The following is a 16,940-nucleotide window of genomic DNA, read 5'->3' as shown; positions in this document are numbered from 1 at the left end:
ACAAAAGTATTCTTGGCTTCCTATTTAAATAGTAGTCAACTCGATGTAAATGCATTGGTTTATTGTTGGCTCTTAATTGTATTCCATTGGTCAGTGTTTCTTTGTTTAAATAAACTTTATATTAGTTTAATTTATTCTGGACAGAAACAGAGAAATTGAGAGAGAAGGAGGCGGTAGAGAGACATCTGAAGCACTGTTTCACCACTTGTGAAGCTTCCCCCCCCCTGCAGGTGGGGATGTGGGGGTTGAGTCTTTGTGTGCTCAACCAGGTACACCACTGCCCAGGCCCTGGTCAGTGTTCATATCTATTTTGCCAGTCCCATGCTGTTTAGATTACTATAGCTTTGTATTATAATTCAGAAATCAGGAAATGTAAGTCTTCCAGCTTTGTTCTCCTTTCTCAGTAGTACTTTGATTATCTAGAATGTTTTGTGGCTCTATGTGAATTTCAAGATTTTGTTGTATTTCTGAGAAATATCAATGGAAAAATTTATTGCGGTGATTTGGTTTATAAGACTGTTGTGTATTCGGGCTGGAATTTCAGTTTTCTGCAAAATATGTAGTACCACACTTTGCTCATCATCTAAGAGTTAACCATCACAGATTGTTAGAACCTCTTCCCTGATGATTTCAAACCTATAGTTAGAGATTAAAGATTAATTTTTGTTTATCTTTTCCAGCTGTCTTGATTTTTCTTTCATGTAGTACCGTTTGGGTGAGATCATCTAGTATTTTTCTTTCAGTCTTAAATTATCTCCTCCAATTCTCTATCCATGTTATATTCAAAAGTAAAGATATCATATTTTCTTATAATTGAACAGCATTCTATTTACTTTATGTCCCACAGTTTTGCTTCTCTACTCATGTTTGATTGGTTACTTGCATTGATTTTAAATCTTGACTTTGGGAAATAGTGCTACCATGAATACAATCATGCATGTATCTTTTTAGACCAGTGTATTTATGTTCTATGAATATATATATACCTGGGATTGAAATTGCTGATCATATGGCAAGTATATTTTTAAATATTGTAAATCCCCATATTATATAGGGCCTAGGCCAGTTTGCATCCCCACTAAAAGTGTGTGTAAGTCCCCTTTTCTCCAGGCATTCATCAACATTTTTTATTTCAGGATTGTTTATGTACTCTATTCTCAAAGATATGAGGTAGTATCTCATTGTCTTGATTTGAATTTGCCTGATAGAAAGTGAAATGAGTATTTTTCCTGTGCTTATTAGCCATCTGTTTCTTTTCTGTAGTGAAGTCACTGTTTGGCACTTTTCCCCATTTTTGATTGGGGTCACTTTTTTTGAGTTGTATGAGTTCTTTGTACATTTTGGATATTAGTATTTTGTCAGAGTTATGTTGTACAACTATTTTCTCTCTTCTGGTAGGATGCCTTACTTTTTTGCAGATAGTTTCTTTTGCTGTGTATTTGTGTGTATTTTAGTTTAGTGTAGTTCCACTGTTTATTTTTGTTTTCCTTCCCTTACTATTACAGTTAAGTCTCCAAATACATCCATCACAGAAGGCAAAATCATAACATGTTTTATCAATCTTTTCTTTGATATATTTTGTGATTTTGGATTTGCATTCACACCTTCCATCCACTTAGAATTAACTGTAGGTCATGGTATGAGATAGTGTTACAGTTTCATTTTTTTTGTATGTAACTTCTTTTAAAATTTTTTTTAATTTATAAAAAGGAAACACTGACAAAAATCATAGGATAAAAGGGGTACAGCTCCACGCAATTCCCACCACCAGAACTCCATATCCCATCCCCTCCCCTGATAGCTTTCCTATTCTTTTTTATTTCTTTTTTTAAATTTTTTTATTATCTTTATTTATTGGATAGAGACAGTCAGAAATCAAGAGGGTAGGGGACATAGAGAGGGAGAGAGAAAGAGAGACACCTGCATCTATGCTTCACCACTTGCAAACTGGGGGGCACGAACCCGGGTCTTTGTGCACTGTGCTCAACCAGGTGTGCCACCACCCGGTCCCGTTTTTTTAAATTTATTTACTGGGGGATTATGTTTTACAGTTGACAGTAAATACAATAGTTTGTACATGCATAACATTTCTCAGTTTATCACATTACAGTACAACCCCCACTAGGTCCTCTGTATTGCTTTCCTATTCTTTATCCCTCTGGGAGTATGGACCCAGGGTCATTATGGGGTGTAGAAGGTGGAAGGTCTGGCTTCTGGAATTGCTTCTCCACTGAACATGGTCTTTGGCAGGTGGATCCATACTCCCAGCCTGTCACTCTCTTTCCCTTGTGGGGCAGGGATCTGGGGAGGTGGGGCTTCAGGGCACCTTGGTGGGTTCACCTGCCCAGGGAAGTCCGGTTGGCATTATGGTAGCATCTGGAGCCTGGTGGCTGAAAAAGAGTTAAGCTATAAAGCAGAACAAATTGTTGACTAATCATGAACCTAAAGGCAAGAATATTGCAGGTGAAGATTTGGGGTCTCCGTTTTGGAAAAAGCTAGTAGATCTATTTTAAGTATATTCCAAGGGGCCCATGACCTTACTAGTTTTTGTCTGAACTTGACATCTAACATGCAGGTGACTAAGTTATTGTCTAGGGAGATGGTGTCATAGCTGGAAAAAAGGACTAGAAAGCTGGATCAGGGAAGAGAGTAGCTCCCAAATAAGGGAAAAGTATCTAAATTTTATTGACTATAAACCCCATCAGTTTGATCTGGGGCCCATAGTCAGCACAGGAGCCTGTGTAACCTCTGCATCCCTGTAGGTCTCAGCTTGCATTCTTTGGTCACGGCTAGGAACATTCCAGGACTAATTTTAAGACCCATCTTCTTCAGATGGTAGGAGAACGGAACATTCTCTACCATTGTTAATCCACATTAAGGGCAAGGTCCTATAGGGGCCACAGAGGGGTCCATAACAAAAAAAAAATTGACTATAAATACCATTTGGATCTTGTTGAACGGGGGATTGAACCTGGGACTTGATGGAGCCTCAGGGATGAGAGTCTGTTTGCATAGCTATTATAGTATCTACCCCCACCCCATTGAACGCTTTCTTTTTATCTGTGGATATGGTCATTGTGAGTAGAATATTAGTAAGCGATTGCATTAAATGTATAAATGTCTTTTGATGGTTATAGTTATTTTTTTGAACCAAAACTGTGATTTTGTTTGTTTGTTTGTTTTTAGTCAGGGCTGTACCTCTCTGGACCAATATATTTTATCAGTATTCTTCTTATTAATGAATATGAACTATCTTCCCTGTTATTCGTGTCTTCTTCAGAAGAGAAGTGGAGAGGAGGAGAGGGGCAAGGGAAGGGGAAGTGGGGAAGGATAGAGAAAATAAGAGAGAAACCTATACTACTGCTCTATTGCTCATGAAGTTAACTGCCCAGATGGGGACAGTGAACTTGAATCTGGGTCATCCATATGGAAAAGTGTGTGCTCTACCAAATGTGCCACCAACAGCCCTCTCAAGCTTTCCTTTTAAAGTTACTACTTATCCCTCCACAATCATTGTCTTCTGCAGGGGGGGGGAGAGATACTTGGAAACTCATATATTCTTTCTCATCATGCTTTACCCACTAATTTTAGAGCTAAATCACTGACGCTTCTCACTTGCATAATTATTACCGAAATGTATGCCAAATGGTGATTCTCTATTTCCATCTTTCCATATTAATCAAGCTTCTATTTTAAGGAAAAACCCTTTTTCTTCATTTATTCCGTCATTTATTTATAATATTGTGAGATCAAAGATTTCTTCTGTTCTGTAGTACCATTCTCATCATTTATTCATTGCTTAAATGGGCCTAGATTCGGTCCCTGGGAACTCCCTCAAGGAGGCTTCTGTTTTCTTTTACATGCCTCATCAGTTTTTATTAGCACTTGATTTTTGGCACTACAATATGTTCTAGGATAGGGACTTGGCAAACCTTTTTTTTTTCTATTAAGGGCCAGGTAGTAAATATTTAAGGACTTGAAGGATACTTAATTTTTTAAATTTATTTTCCCTTTTGTTGCCCTTGTTGTTTTGTTGTTGTTGTAGTTATTATTATTGTTGTTGTTGATGTTGTCATTGTTAGATAGGACAGAGAGAAATGGAGAGAGGAGGGAATGACAGAGGGGGAGAGAAAAAAAGATCAAAGCACTGAAGCTTCTTTCAATACGACGGTGCAAGGTTCAAACCTAGGTTGTACATATGGGAAAGTAGTACAATATCCAAGTGAGCTATTTTCCTTGCCCTTTATATTTCATTTTAATATAATTATGCTCACCTTGAGTCACTAGACTTCCTAGTTGTATTTTTAGTCAGTGTGCTTATCTTCCTTTCTATCTGTGTGAAAAGCATAATTTTTTAAAATTTATTTATTTATTGGGGAATTAATGTTTTACATTCAACAGTAAATACAATAGTTTGTACATGCATAACATTCCCCACTTTCCCATTTAACAAGAAAACCCCCACTATGTCATTTATCATCCTCCATGGACCTGTATTCTCCTCACCCACCCACCCCAGAGTCTTTTAATTGGGTGTAATATGCCAATTCCATTTCAGGTTCTACTTGTGTTTTCTTTTATGATCTTGTTTTTCAACTTCTGCCTGAGAGTGAGATAATCCCATATTCATCCTTCTGTTTCTGACTTATTTCACTCAACATGATTTTTTCAAGGTCCATCCAAGATCGGCTAAAAACGGTGAAGTCACCATTTTTTACAGCTGAGTAGTATTCCATTGTGTATATATACCACAACTTTCTCAGCCACTCATCTGTTGTTGGACACCTGGGTTGCTTTCAGGTTTTGGCTATTACAAATTGTGCTGCCAAGAACATATGTGTACACAGATCTTTTTGGATGGATGTGTTGAGTTCCTTAGGATATATCCCCAGGAGAGGAATTGCAGGGTCATAGGGCAGGTCTATTTCTAGCCTTCTGAGAGTTCTCCAGACTGTTCTCCGAAAAGCATAATTTTATATGTTCCCAGGTAATTTAAACTTGAAGCTAGTTATCAGAGCTATTATTTTTAAGATAGAGAAGAAACCAAATGCATGACTTTTGGGATTATGAAACTAGAATCTAGCTATAGGTGAGCATATGTGATTGAAAGAGTAATGACAATCAGTATAATAATGCCATATGTACTTTCTGTAAAACACAGAATAAACCATGTAATTATTGAAGGTATGGGGAATAAGTGTAATAAGGAGAATTAGACCCAAAAGTCTTCTTGGACATAACTGTTGGTTTCTGTTCTAAAAAAGAGAGGGTTGAAATCATTCTAAAATTTCCATTTCTTTTTTTAAAGATGAGAATTTACAGCTGGTAAACCATGAAGCAAATTCCCTGGCCGTGGATGTTGTTCCTCATGTTGATAACCCAACCTTTGAAGAAGACGAAACTCCTGATCAAGAAACTGCTGTCCGTGAAATCAAAACATAAATCTGTGTCAATAGAAAACTTGAAAATTTAGTAATAACAGAAATGCCAATCAGGGCTTAGTTTACTATTAAACTGGATAAATGTAATAAAATAAGAATCAAACTGAAAGTGCTGGGATGACTAATATTATTGCTATAGATAATGGCTTAAATATATATATATATTCATATATATATATATAAAGCCTACTACAACTTTTCTCCACAAATTCATTGTAATGGTTTTCATAAGCAAGTTTCCTCTCATTAGCGATAACATTTTTAACATTAAGAATTGAAAATTGTCTCTGAGTAGTCATGTTTTTCATGATAATAACTTTTTTATAAAGATTTGTTGCTTTTAAAATGTGGAGTGGCTGCAATCAGATTATTTTATTAGAATATCTTAATTAAAAATACTACTGCTTTAGCTTGGGCTCTATATGTGTCAGGGGTTTCTCCAGGTGCTTATACTGATCTGGAATTTTAATGTACAAACAATGCAGACTTAGACTAGTACTTCATGAAGTGTTTGTTTAAGCTACATTAAGTTCTTAGACTAAGATTGAAGCAAAATACTCATTTTAACTCTTGTTTTTTTCAAATGAGGCTACATGCATTTCGTGTGGGTTTTAAGCATAAGGTTATCAGAGAATATGCAGTGGACTTAATTGGTTGGTATATCATTTGATACACCAATTTGATACAAGGCTATAGGTAAAAAAAAAATTCGTTACAAAAATGCTATGTAACTATTTCTCAAACTTGTATAATTTTCAAAAGCAGAATATATAAATTGCCATACTATTTGAAATTATAGTGATCAAGTTACACAAAAACTGGCAGTGGATCTTTGTGTATGAATTAGTCTACAGAAATTAGTCTATAGGAAAAAAAAATTTCCAATGATGACGTTGAAAACTGAGTTTACATTTTTCCTGAATGGGCTAAAATTTTATTAGGTAAACTAAAATGCTGCTCAGATAACGATAACTTTCATGAATGCATTTTTTTGGCTTTCAAAAATGAATGGGGTGGGGGAGATGATTTCCAGGTGCCTTAATATAAAGTTTGAAGCTTCATCCACCAAAGTTAAATAGAGCTATTTAAAATGCACTTTATATGTATTCTGTGTGGCTTATCTTTGATTTCGGTGTTTTGTTCCCAGTGCAAATTTCAATAAGTTTAGGCAAAAAGCAGAATAGACATGTATTTTTGTTTGCAGAATGAAGAATGGATGAAACCATTACATTCTTGTAAACTGATTCAAAATGCTGTAAATATGTTTCAATTTGTATTGATTCTCTTTAAATATAAAATGTAAATAAAATATTCCAATAAAAGTTTATATTTGGCACTTATCATATTTTAGCTTCTCATATAGGTTTAGTTTTGAGAGGGAATATGATTCTATATAAATAGTAATTGAGGGGGCCAGAGGAATGTGAACCTTGTTAAGTGCACATAGTACTAAGCACAAGTGCCCGCAAAAGAATCCAGGTTTGAGTCCCCAGCTCCTAACCTACCTGGGGAATGCTTCACAAGTGCAAAGAAGGTCTGTAAGTGTCTATCTTTCTCCCTTTCTATCTCCCTCTCTTCTCTCAATTTCGTACTGTTTCTATCTGATAAAATGCAAAAAAAAAAAAAAAAAAGGCCAGCAGGAGCAGTGGATTCATAGTACCAGCACCAAGCCTCAGTGATAACCCTGCGTGCAAAATAATAATAATAGCAACAACAACAACTAGTAAAATAGAAACATATATTTAATCAATAAAAGTTAAAGCATTACTTGATACATTTACACATTTTGTTACATAGAAAGAAACTGCTGCCATTATAATGTCATTTAATCTACCTTGTATTATTTTTAAAATGTCATCAAGGTAAATAATAAGGATGACCACTTAAAAAGTTAGAAAAAATACCTTGATGCTAGTCCATTTTTGTATCATTTTTTACCATTTTAAAGCTTTCTTTTCGTTCAGTATTCTCCTTGACAGTATGATTTCTGGGATACTGTTAGTGAGCTAAGTGCATCTTTCTTGTGTGTAGATATTAAGAAAAACACATGCTTAGAACATGTCAAAATTGTGATGATCAAACCATGCTGCACATACGTCATATGTGGCAATATGCCAGGGATATGTTTATGTGTAAGCCACACAGTGAACCCGAAATATTTTCTTAGAGAGTTAGCAACTTCAACCTTTTTAGAGGCTATATTAGAAGAGTATGTTAACATTTTCCATTTTTACTAGTTGTATTGATGTAAAATTTACTTACACAAAATTTACCCACTGTAAATGTACATGTACTTACTTCAGTGGTGCTCACCAAATATTTAAAGTTCTGTAACTATAAGAACAACCCAGTTTTTTAAATTTCTTTATTGGGGGATTAATGTTTTACATTTAACAGTAAATACAGTAGTTTGTACATGCGTAACATTTCTCAGTTTTCCACATAACAATACAACCCCCACTAGGTCCTCTGTCATCCTTTTTGGACCTTACTCTCCCCCCCCAAAGTCTTTTACTTTAGTTCAGGTTCTACTTGTGTTTTCTCTTCTAATCTTGTTTTTCAACTTCCGCCTGAGTGAGATCATCCCATATACATCCTTCTGTTTCTGACTTATTTCACTTAACATAATTTCTTCAAGCTCCATCCAAGATGGGCTGAAAATGGTGAAGTTGCCTTTTTTAATAGCTGGGTAGTATTGCATTGTGTATATAGACCACAACTTGCTCAGCCACTCATCTGTTGTTGGACACCTGGGTTGCTTCCAGGTTTTGGCTATTATAAATTGTGTTGCTAAGAACATATGTGTACAGAGATCTTTTTGAATGGTTGTGTTGGGTTCCTTAGGATATCCCAGGAGAGGAATTGCAGGATCATAGGGTAGGCCCATTTCTAGCCTTGTGAGAGTTCTCCAGAGTGTTCTCCACAGAGGTTGGACCAATTTACATTCCCACCAGCAGTGCAGGAGGGTTCCTTGGACCCCACAACCTCTCCAGCATTTGTTGCTACCTTTTCTGATGTATGACATTCTCACAGGAGTGAAGTGGTATCTCATTGTTGTCTTTATTTGCATTTCTCTGATAATCAAAGACTTCAAGCATTTTTTCATTTCAATTCTACTCCACTGGTCAGTGTGTCTATTCATGTTCCAGTACCAAGCAGCTTTGATTAGAACAACCCAGTTTTAAAACACTCAATCAACCTCCAAATAAATTTAAGATGGAGGTATAGAAAGCAGAGAGAGAGAGAATAATAATAATAATTCAAAAAGGGGGCCAGGCGGGGCTACACCTGCTTAAGTGCACACATTACAGTGTTCAATGACCTGGGTTCAAGCCCCTAATCCCCACCTACAGGAGGAAAGCTTCACAAGTAGTGAAGCAAAGCTGCAGGTGTCTCTCTGTCTCTTTCCCTCTCTATCTCCTCTCAATTTCTTTCTGTCTCTGTCCAATAATAAATTAAAATATTTAAAAATAATAATTAAAAATATATCAGCACCAAAGCTTCCTTCAGTACCATGGCACTGTGCTCAAACTTGGGTCACACATATTGCAAGGAAGCACACTATCCATGTGACCTATTTTTTTTCTATTCCCCATCCCAAAATGTTAACCTCAGTCTTATGTTCAGTCAACTTCTGTTTCAATTTACTAGCCCCAGACAACTACCTAGTTCTATAGATAGCCTATTCTGGACAGTTCATGTTAATGAGTTATGTGATATATGCCAATTTGTGATTGCTTTCTTCCACTTAGCTTAATTAATATTTTCAAAGTTCACCCATATTGAACCATGCATTGACATCTCATTCATTTACACAACTGAATGGATACCCCACACTTAGGAATCCATTCTTCATCTAATGAATATTTGGTTTCTTCTTACTCTCTGGTAACTTTGGATTATGCTGCTATGAATATTTACACAGAAGTCTTTTTGTGGATGTATTTTTATTGTCTTGGTTATATAGAAAAGAGAGGAGTTCCATGTCACTTGTGAATTTTTACTATATTTTTGTAATGAAAAAAGATAATATAAGAACTTGAATCCATAACTTTCATATTCAAAATATAAATTGATTTCCTTTTAAAATATTTATTAATTTGAGAGAGAGATAAAGAGAATAAATTAGGGTATCATTCTTGCATGTGCCTTGCTGGAGACTGAACTGGATATCTCAAGTTTGAAAGCAACACTTTATCTAGTACACTACCTCCCGGTTATCTAAGATTACTTATTTTATAATAAAGGGGGTCTCCAACTTAAGGAGTTGTTTTCTGATAGTTATTTGCAAGTTTGGCAAAAGGTAAATTGTACTATATTATAAATGAGAGATAAATAATCCCACAAGCATTATGAAAAATGCTCAAACTCCCTTATTAGGTAAATGCAAATGAAAGCCACAAGAAGATATCTCCTCACAGCCATAAAAATGGTTTACATCAAAAAGAAGGGAAAATGTTGGCAAGGATATGGAGAAAAGGAACTCTTATACATTTATAGAGAGAATGTCAATATGTGAAACCCTAAATAAAACTACATGGAAATTCCTTTAAAAAATGAAAATAGAAATGTTATGTGATCCAACAATACCACTCATAGACATTTGCTTGAAGAATATCAAAACACGAATTTAAAAGATTACCAATACACCTATATTCGTAACTGCACTATTTACAGTAGCCAAAAAGAAATGGTGGTATATATACTTAGTGGAGAACTACTAAACTATTAAAAAGGTAAAGTGGCTGGTCAGTGGTGCAGCTGGTTGAGCACAGATATTACAATGCTCAAAGTGACCCAGGTCAAAAACATACTTTGCTTTCAGTCAGTGCATATAAAACATTAAAGTGTTTACAATTAACCTGGAATACTCTGGTTCAGCTGTTCTGGAATGGTGTCCATGATCCTGAATTTCTAGCATACTCCTAGATGACAGTGATGTTGCCAATGAAGGTTTCCCATTCTGAGTAACAAACTTTAAATGGTACCCCTCTGGCAGTGAGAAGTTCTGGATCTCAGTGCCTCTAAACCCTTAAAACAGAAATGAAGCTTGTGAAATTTGTTTCAATTTAGAAGTCCATAAACTTGTAACTGACAGTCTCCGACGTTGCATGTCATAATTACTGGGATTTTCCTAGTAAAGCAGAATGAAGGCCCACTGCCTGGCTTCACAGAACGCCAGACACTGTCACAGCAGTGACACGGCAAAGATTTTTTTTACCATAGTCCAGAGTACAACATATGCAGGAGCAAATGCTCAGACTCAGGGAATATTTATGTGGGTAGAAGGGACTGAAAACTTTTTTCTTTTTTTTTAAAGATTTTATTTATTTATGAGAAAGACAAGAGGAGAGAGAAAGAGCCAGACATCACTCTGGCACATATGCTGCTGCCGGGGATCGAACTTGGGACCATGTGCTTGAGAGTCCAAAGTTTTATCACTATGCCACCTCCTGGACCACTGGACTGAAAACTTTTTTCTTGACTGTTTCTTGAAAACTGGCATGAATTTGGGGCAAAGAGGGTGGAGCCTTTAGGCCAATTAGATCATATGGCTTTGATCATGTTGAGATTCCCTCCAACTCCTTGTAATAGGTAGGTAGCTTGTAATAGGTAGGTAGTTGTTTGTCCCCACACCCCCAAAAACTGGAGATGGAAAAGGGGTTGGGGGTATGAGTTTCAGATGTTTATCATTTCTCAATGAAACAATTGTAAAATACTGCTTCTGCAACGCAATTCCTACAGACACAAGGGTATGGGGGAGTTTTCTTCTAACCCAGTTGAACCATGTTAAGTAGATATGTTCATTTAGGGCCATAGTTTCAGTCTCTTGGTTTTACTAGTCACTTTTCACTTATGTATTTGAGTCTATGATTTGAAGGTTGAATCAGCAGGCAGATTGACCTCAAGACAAATGAAGTATTATCCATCTTTGTATGACATAACATTGTTTTCATAAATGTACATCTTAGATAAATCAGAAAACAAGAATAGAAGCAGAAAGATCAGTTAGGAAGATAGTGTAATAGTCTAACAGGAAGCAATATGAGGCTCCATTACCCCTCTCTCTCTGAAGCAATAATGCAAAGAGATTACTTGTGAAAAATAAGTAGAGGCATGTGCGTTTGAGACAGTGGAAGTGGTGAGAGTAAGAAAATTAAAATTCAGGATTCTTTCTACACTGCCAGCGGGACTGTAAATTGGTCTGAAGATTTCTTGGGGAAAACAGTCTGTAGATTTATCAGAACACAAGAAATAGACCTATCCTACGATCCAACAATTTTTTTGAGTGTTTATCCAAAAGAAGCAAAAAGATCTGTCTGAAGAGATTTGTGTCCTCCTATGATCATAGCAGAACAATTTGTAACAGCCCAGACTTGGAAGCAACTCAGATGCCCAATGGTCAAGAAAGTTGTGTTATATACATAATGAAATACTACTCAGCCGTTAAATATGATAGTCATCTTCTTTGCATCATCTTGAATGGATCTTAAATGAATCACATAAAATGTGACAAATCAAAAACAGAAGAGCATGTACTGGATGATGTCACTCCGGAAACAAGGAGAAAATGGAAAAACACAAGGTAAAACTTAGATCGGATATAGTATATTGCATCAAAGCAAAGGACTCTTGGGAGGAGAAGATGTGAGGGGGGTAGAGAGGGCACTGGGTCCCTGATGCATGATGGTGAAAAATAACCTAAGTTGGGGGTGAGAGTGTTTCACAGACAAACATCATGGGGAAATGATAAACTGCATCCTTTGTCAATAACTACAGTAAACTGTATCCCTCAAATAAAATTAATTAGAAAAATAAGTAAAATTCAGTGTTCTTAGCCTGAGCGTTTTGGTAAACACAGGTGTTTTAGACTGTGAAAACCAAGAGGAAGAACTAACGTTGGGGAAAAGATTGGAAAAATTTGGTTTTGTTTAGGTTGTATTTGCAATATGTATAAACATATTGTATAGTCATACAAACAAGTTCAAATCCTACAAGTACTATTTATTTAACTATGTGACCTTAGGCATGATACTCTCTCTCTGTCTCTCTCTGTCTCTTTCTCTCTCTCTCTGTCATGTACTTTTATTACCATATTATGTTTAGCAGATGAGGAAAGACAAACTTGCTCATTTCTGTATTTGTGGTTATGTAGATAGTAGGATTAAACTCAACTATCTCTAATTTCAATGCCCAATTTTCTTAGTTTCTACACTTTCAATTCAGTATCTCTTTCTTTCTTTCTTTCTTTCTTTCTTTCTTTCTTTCTTTCTTTCTTTCTTTATCACCACTCCCATCACCAAAGGTCTGTGTCCCTATCCCCATCCCTATAGATAATCACTATAGTTCTCCCACAATCTTGAAAACAGGGTGACTTTTTCCCCTCCATTTGTACATTCAATTGTCTATATGAGTGAAACCATTCTATAGTTGTCTTTCACCTCCTTAATTGCTTCATTGAGCATAATCTTCCCCAATTCCATCCACTTTTTCCCAAAGGACACAATACCATCCCTTATTACTGCTGCATAATACTCTATTGAGTATATGTCCCATAACTTTCTTTTATCCAATCATCTGTCGAAAGGTATTTTGTTTCCAGGTTTTTGTTATTATATAAATAAAGCTGCTATAAACATGAGGGTGCATATAACCTTTGAATCACTGTTATTATATCCTTTGAGTATATGCCTAGTAGAAGAATTGCTGGGTTGTATGGGATTTCCATTTGTATTTGTTTAAGGATTCTCCATAGTGTTCTCCATAGTAGTTGTACTAGTTTACGTTCCCAACAGCAATGTGGTAGAGTTCCTTTCTTTCCATGTCTTCTCCAACACTTATCTTCTCTTATTTTTTTGATGGAGTCCATACTCACAGATGTGAGGTGAAATCTCAATGTGGTTTTGATTTTCATTTCTCTGATGATGAATGAATTAGAGTATTTCCACATATGTCTGTAGACCATGTGTATCTCTTTAGAGAACCATCTATTTATATCTTTTGCCCAGTTTTTAATTGGATTGTTCTTTTTCCTTTTTGTGTCTATTTTTATTGATTTAATAATGATTGACAATATTGTAGGATAAGAGGGGTACGATTCCATATAAGCCTCACCACCAGAGTTCTGTATCCCATTCCCTCCACTGGAAGGTCCCATATTCTTTATTGCTCTTGGAGTATGGACCCAGGATCATTATGGGGTGCAGAAGGTGGAAGGTTTGGCTTCTGTAATTGTTTCTCTGCTGGACATAGGCATTGGTAATTCGATCCATACTCCCAGCCTGTTTCTATCATTCCCTAGTGGAGTAGGGCTCTAGAAAGGTGGTGTTCCAGGACACACTGGTGAGGTTATGTGCCCAGGGATATCAGGTTGGCATCATCGTAGCAACTGCAACTTGGTGGTTGAAAAGCATAAAGATATAAAGCAGAACAAATCGTTTAATAATCAGGAGTCTGATGGTAGCGCAGCAGGTCAAACTCACGTGGCGTGAAGCACAAGGAGCGGCATAAGGATCCTGGTTTGAGCCCTGACTCCTTGGGGAGTTTGCTTCACAAGCTGTGAAGCAGGTCTGCAGGTGCCTATCTTTCTCTCCCCTTCTCTATCTTCCCCTCCTCTCTCCATTTCTCTCTGCACTATCCAACAAGAATGACATCAATAACAACAACAATAATAACTATGACAACAATGAAAAACAAAAAGGGCAACAAAAGGGAAAATTAATAAGTATAAAAAAATTAAAAATGTTTAATAATCAGGAACATAAAGGTAAGAGTACAGCAGATGAGATTTGGGGGTCTCCATTTTGGAAAAAGATAGGAAGCCTTTTTTAGGTATATTCCAAGGGGCTCATGACTTTACTAATCTTTGCCTGGGATGAACAGCTAACATACAGGCGGGCTAAAGGTATTGTCTGAAGAGGTGCTATTAGAGCTGGAAATAGGACTAGAAAGCTGGATCAGGGCAGAGAGTAGCTCCCAAATATGGGAAAAGTATATAAATATTGTTAACTGTAGACCCCATGGGGTTGTTATTTTTCTTTTTGTTAATCTGTAGGAGTTCTTTGTAATGTTTGGTATTAACTCTGTGTCTGAAGTGTAGTGTGCAAATATCTTTTGCCATTTGCTGAGTTTTCTGTTTACTTATGGACTTTTCTTTTGCTATGTAAGGGATTTTTTGTTTGATATAGTCCTCCCATTGTTCATTTTTATTTTTGTTTCCCATGCCCGTGGGGTGGAGTCTCCAAATATATCTCTAATGTTAAGGTCCTGAAATGTTTTACTGACCTGTTCTTCTATGTATTTTATAGTTGCAGGTCTAAAATTCATATATTTGATCAATCTTGAGTTAATTTTGGTGCATAGTGTTATAGCTGGTGGTCTAGTTTCATTTCTCTGCATGTGGTTGTCCAAATTACCCAACACCAATTGTGAAAGAGATTTCTTTTCCCCATTGGACAATTTTGGCCCCTTTATCATACATAGTGTGCCTATACATATGTAGGTATAGTCCTGGGCCTGCTATCCTTTTCCATTGGTCTATATATCCATTTTTGTTCCAATACCACACTGTTTTAACTACTATTGCTTTGTAATATACACTAAAACCAGGAATTGTGATGCCTCCAATTTTCTTCTTTTTCCTAAGTGTCCTGTTTTGCATCTGCAAAGTGAGGAAATAAAAATTTTCAAGTTTATTTAGAGTTACAATATAATATAATGAGGAATGCACATATGATTATATAAGGAACATAACATATATATATTTGTGTATATATTAAATATATATGTATATATACACAAAAACATAGTAGCATAGTAGAATCCATGGTATCCAAGGGCAATTTGTAATTTCAGTTCTCTTTCCTAAAAAAAATCACACTAGTGACATAGCCACTAGGGAAAGTGAGAGACAGGCTGGGAGTATGGACTGACCTGTCAACACCCATGTTCATTGGGGAAGCAATTACAGAAGCCAGACCTTCAACCTTTTGCATCCCACAATGATCTTGGGTCCATACTACCACAGGGTTAAAGAATAGGGAAGCTATCAGAGGAAGGGATGGGATGTGGAGTTCTGGTGGTGGGAACTGTGTGAAGTTGTACCCCTGTCCTATCCACAATGAGGACACCAATAACAACTACAACAATACAAGGGCAACAAAAGTAAATAAATAAATAAATAAGTAGAATTATTTGCCTTAACCATAATACATACTGAATTTGGGATGACTTTTTCCCCTGTAGGATATGGATTCTGGGAGGACTACCTCTTCTCTCCCTCTCCAGAAAGCTACTTTGGGACAATGTAGTAGAAATTCACCTTGTTTTCATGCCCAAGAAAGATTCCTGCCTGTAGTACACGTCTGCCTGTCTGTCTCCAGATGGTCCACATCTTGAGGGGTTAAAGTACTCCAAGGCAGAAATCTTTGGCTCAAAGGCTAGGGAATGTGCCCCGCTCTATTTTTTTTTTAATCACATAGCCTCAAGGCTTCATTTTAAAAAGTTTGCTAAAAGCGCCCCTTCCTTTTTTTGGCATCATTTCCCTTCTACCTCCCCAGAAACCTAATTTTGCTTTTAGAAAACAGTAATTCTGGTGTGGTTAGATATCACAATATAAAAAAAAAACCACCCCAACAGAAGGACACAGAAATCACTGACCTCGTTCGCTTTAGCATTTAAACAGCTGTGCATCATTGCCAAGATTGGGGGGGGGGGGCTGAAGATTGCTTAAGGAAGTAAAAAATGCTCAGAAGTGATTTGTGCTGAAATGTAAAGTCAGACATTTTCCGTGGCTGATTATAGTACAAAAAACAAAAGATGGTGGTGGAGGTGGAATAGAAAGCACCTCCACAAGTGTTTAGCACAAGTGTGAAGAAAATTGGTGTGTGTGTGGGGGGGGGGGCGGTCTAATATCTTGATTTAGACAAGGAATGGTATAAAACTCCACTTACTGTGTGACCTTGGCTGAATCACCTCTCCTGTCTGTGCTTTCATTAACAATCAAAGTGGGGTAAGAATATCTACTTGCTACGATATTTTAAGTATTATGTGTCATAATGTTTGGGTTATTATCCCTTTACTACGCAGTAAAAGTTCATTCAATGCTGCTAGTATCGATACTTCTCTTAGGGAACGGCTCTGAAATTCGGAAATGTGTTTTCCGAAATTCCAAAAAACTTTGTTTTCTATAGTCGAACGAGATAGGGTGTGAAAGTATGAGGAAAAGCAACACTTTTTGGCCGGGGTCGGTGGTGGGGTGTGTCACTCATTTCAAAAATAAAACGCTCTAAACTTTAGAAGATTAAAATTCACTTAAGCCAGTGGCGGGACCCACTTTGAACCGCCAGTCAGCCTCATTCTGACTCTAGTGTATTGTGGGAAGTGTAGTTTTGCGCTTCCGTCGTTTGAGATCAGAAGAACCGGTAAAAAACTACAACTCCCAAGAGGTGAAGAGCGGGACTATTTCCCAACCGGGCGGTAGCGCTGTGGGAGGGAATT

At 36.7% G+C, this 16,940-nt stretch overlaps 1 protein-coding gene across 2 annotated transcripts in view; it reads left to right on the top strand.

Moving 5' to 3' along the window:
- Window positions 1-6,768, top strand: part of RNF128 (ring finger protein 128) — a 183,932-nt gene extending 177,164 nt beyond the window's left edge. For both annotated transcript variants that reach the window (XM_007530615.3, XM_007530614.3), the window contains exon 7: window positions 5,309-6,768. In XM_007530615.3, coding sequence (XP_007530677.1) covers window positions 5,309-5,442 — 134 coding nt within the window. In that variant the 3' untranslated portion in view covers window positions 5,443-6,768. The remainder of the gene's footprint in view (window positions 1-5,308) is intronic.
- The last annotated feature ends 10,172 nt before the right edge of the window (window positions 6,769-16,940 follow it).

This window comes from Erinaceus europaeus, chromosome X (genome assembly GCF_950295315.1).
Source record: "Erinaceus europaeus chromosome X, mEriEur2.1, whole genome shotgun sequence".
NCBI lineage: Eukaryota > Metazoa > Chordata > Mammalia > Eulipotyphla > Erinaceidae > Erinaceus > Erinaceus europaeus.
Note: the sequence above shows the minus strand (reverse complement) of the source record. Positions and strands in the feature narration are given on the sequence as shown.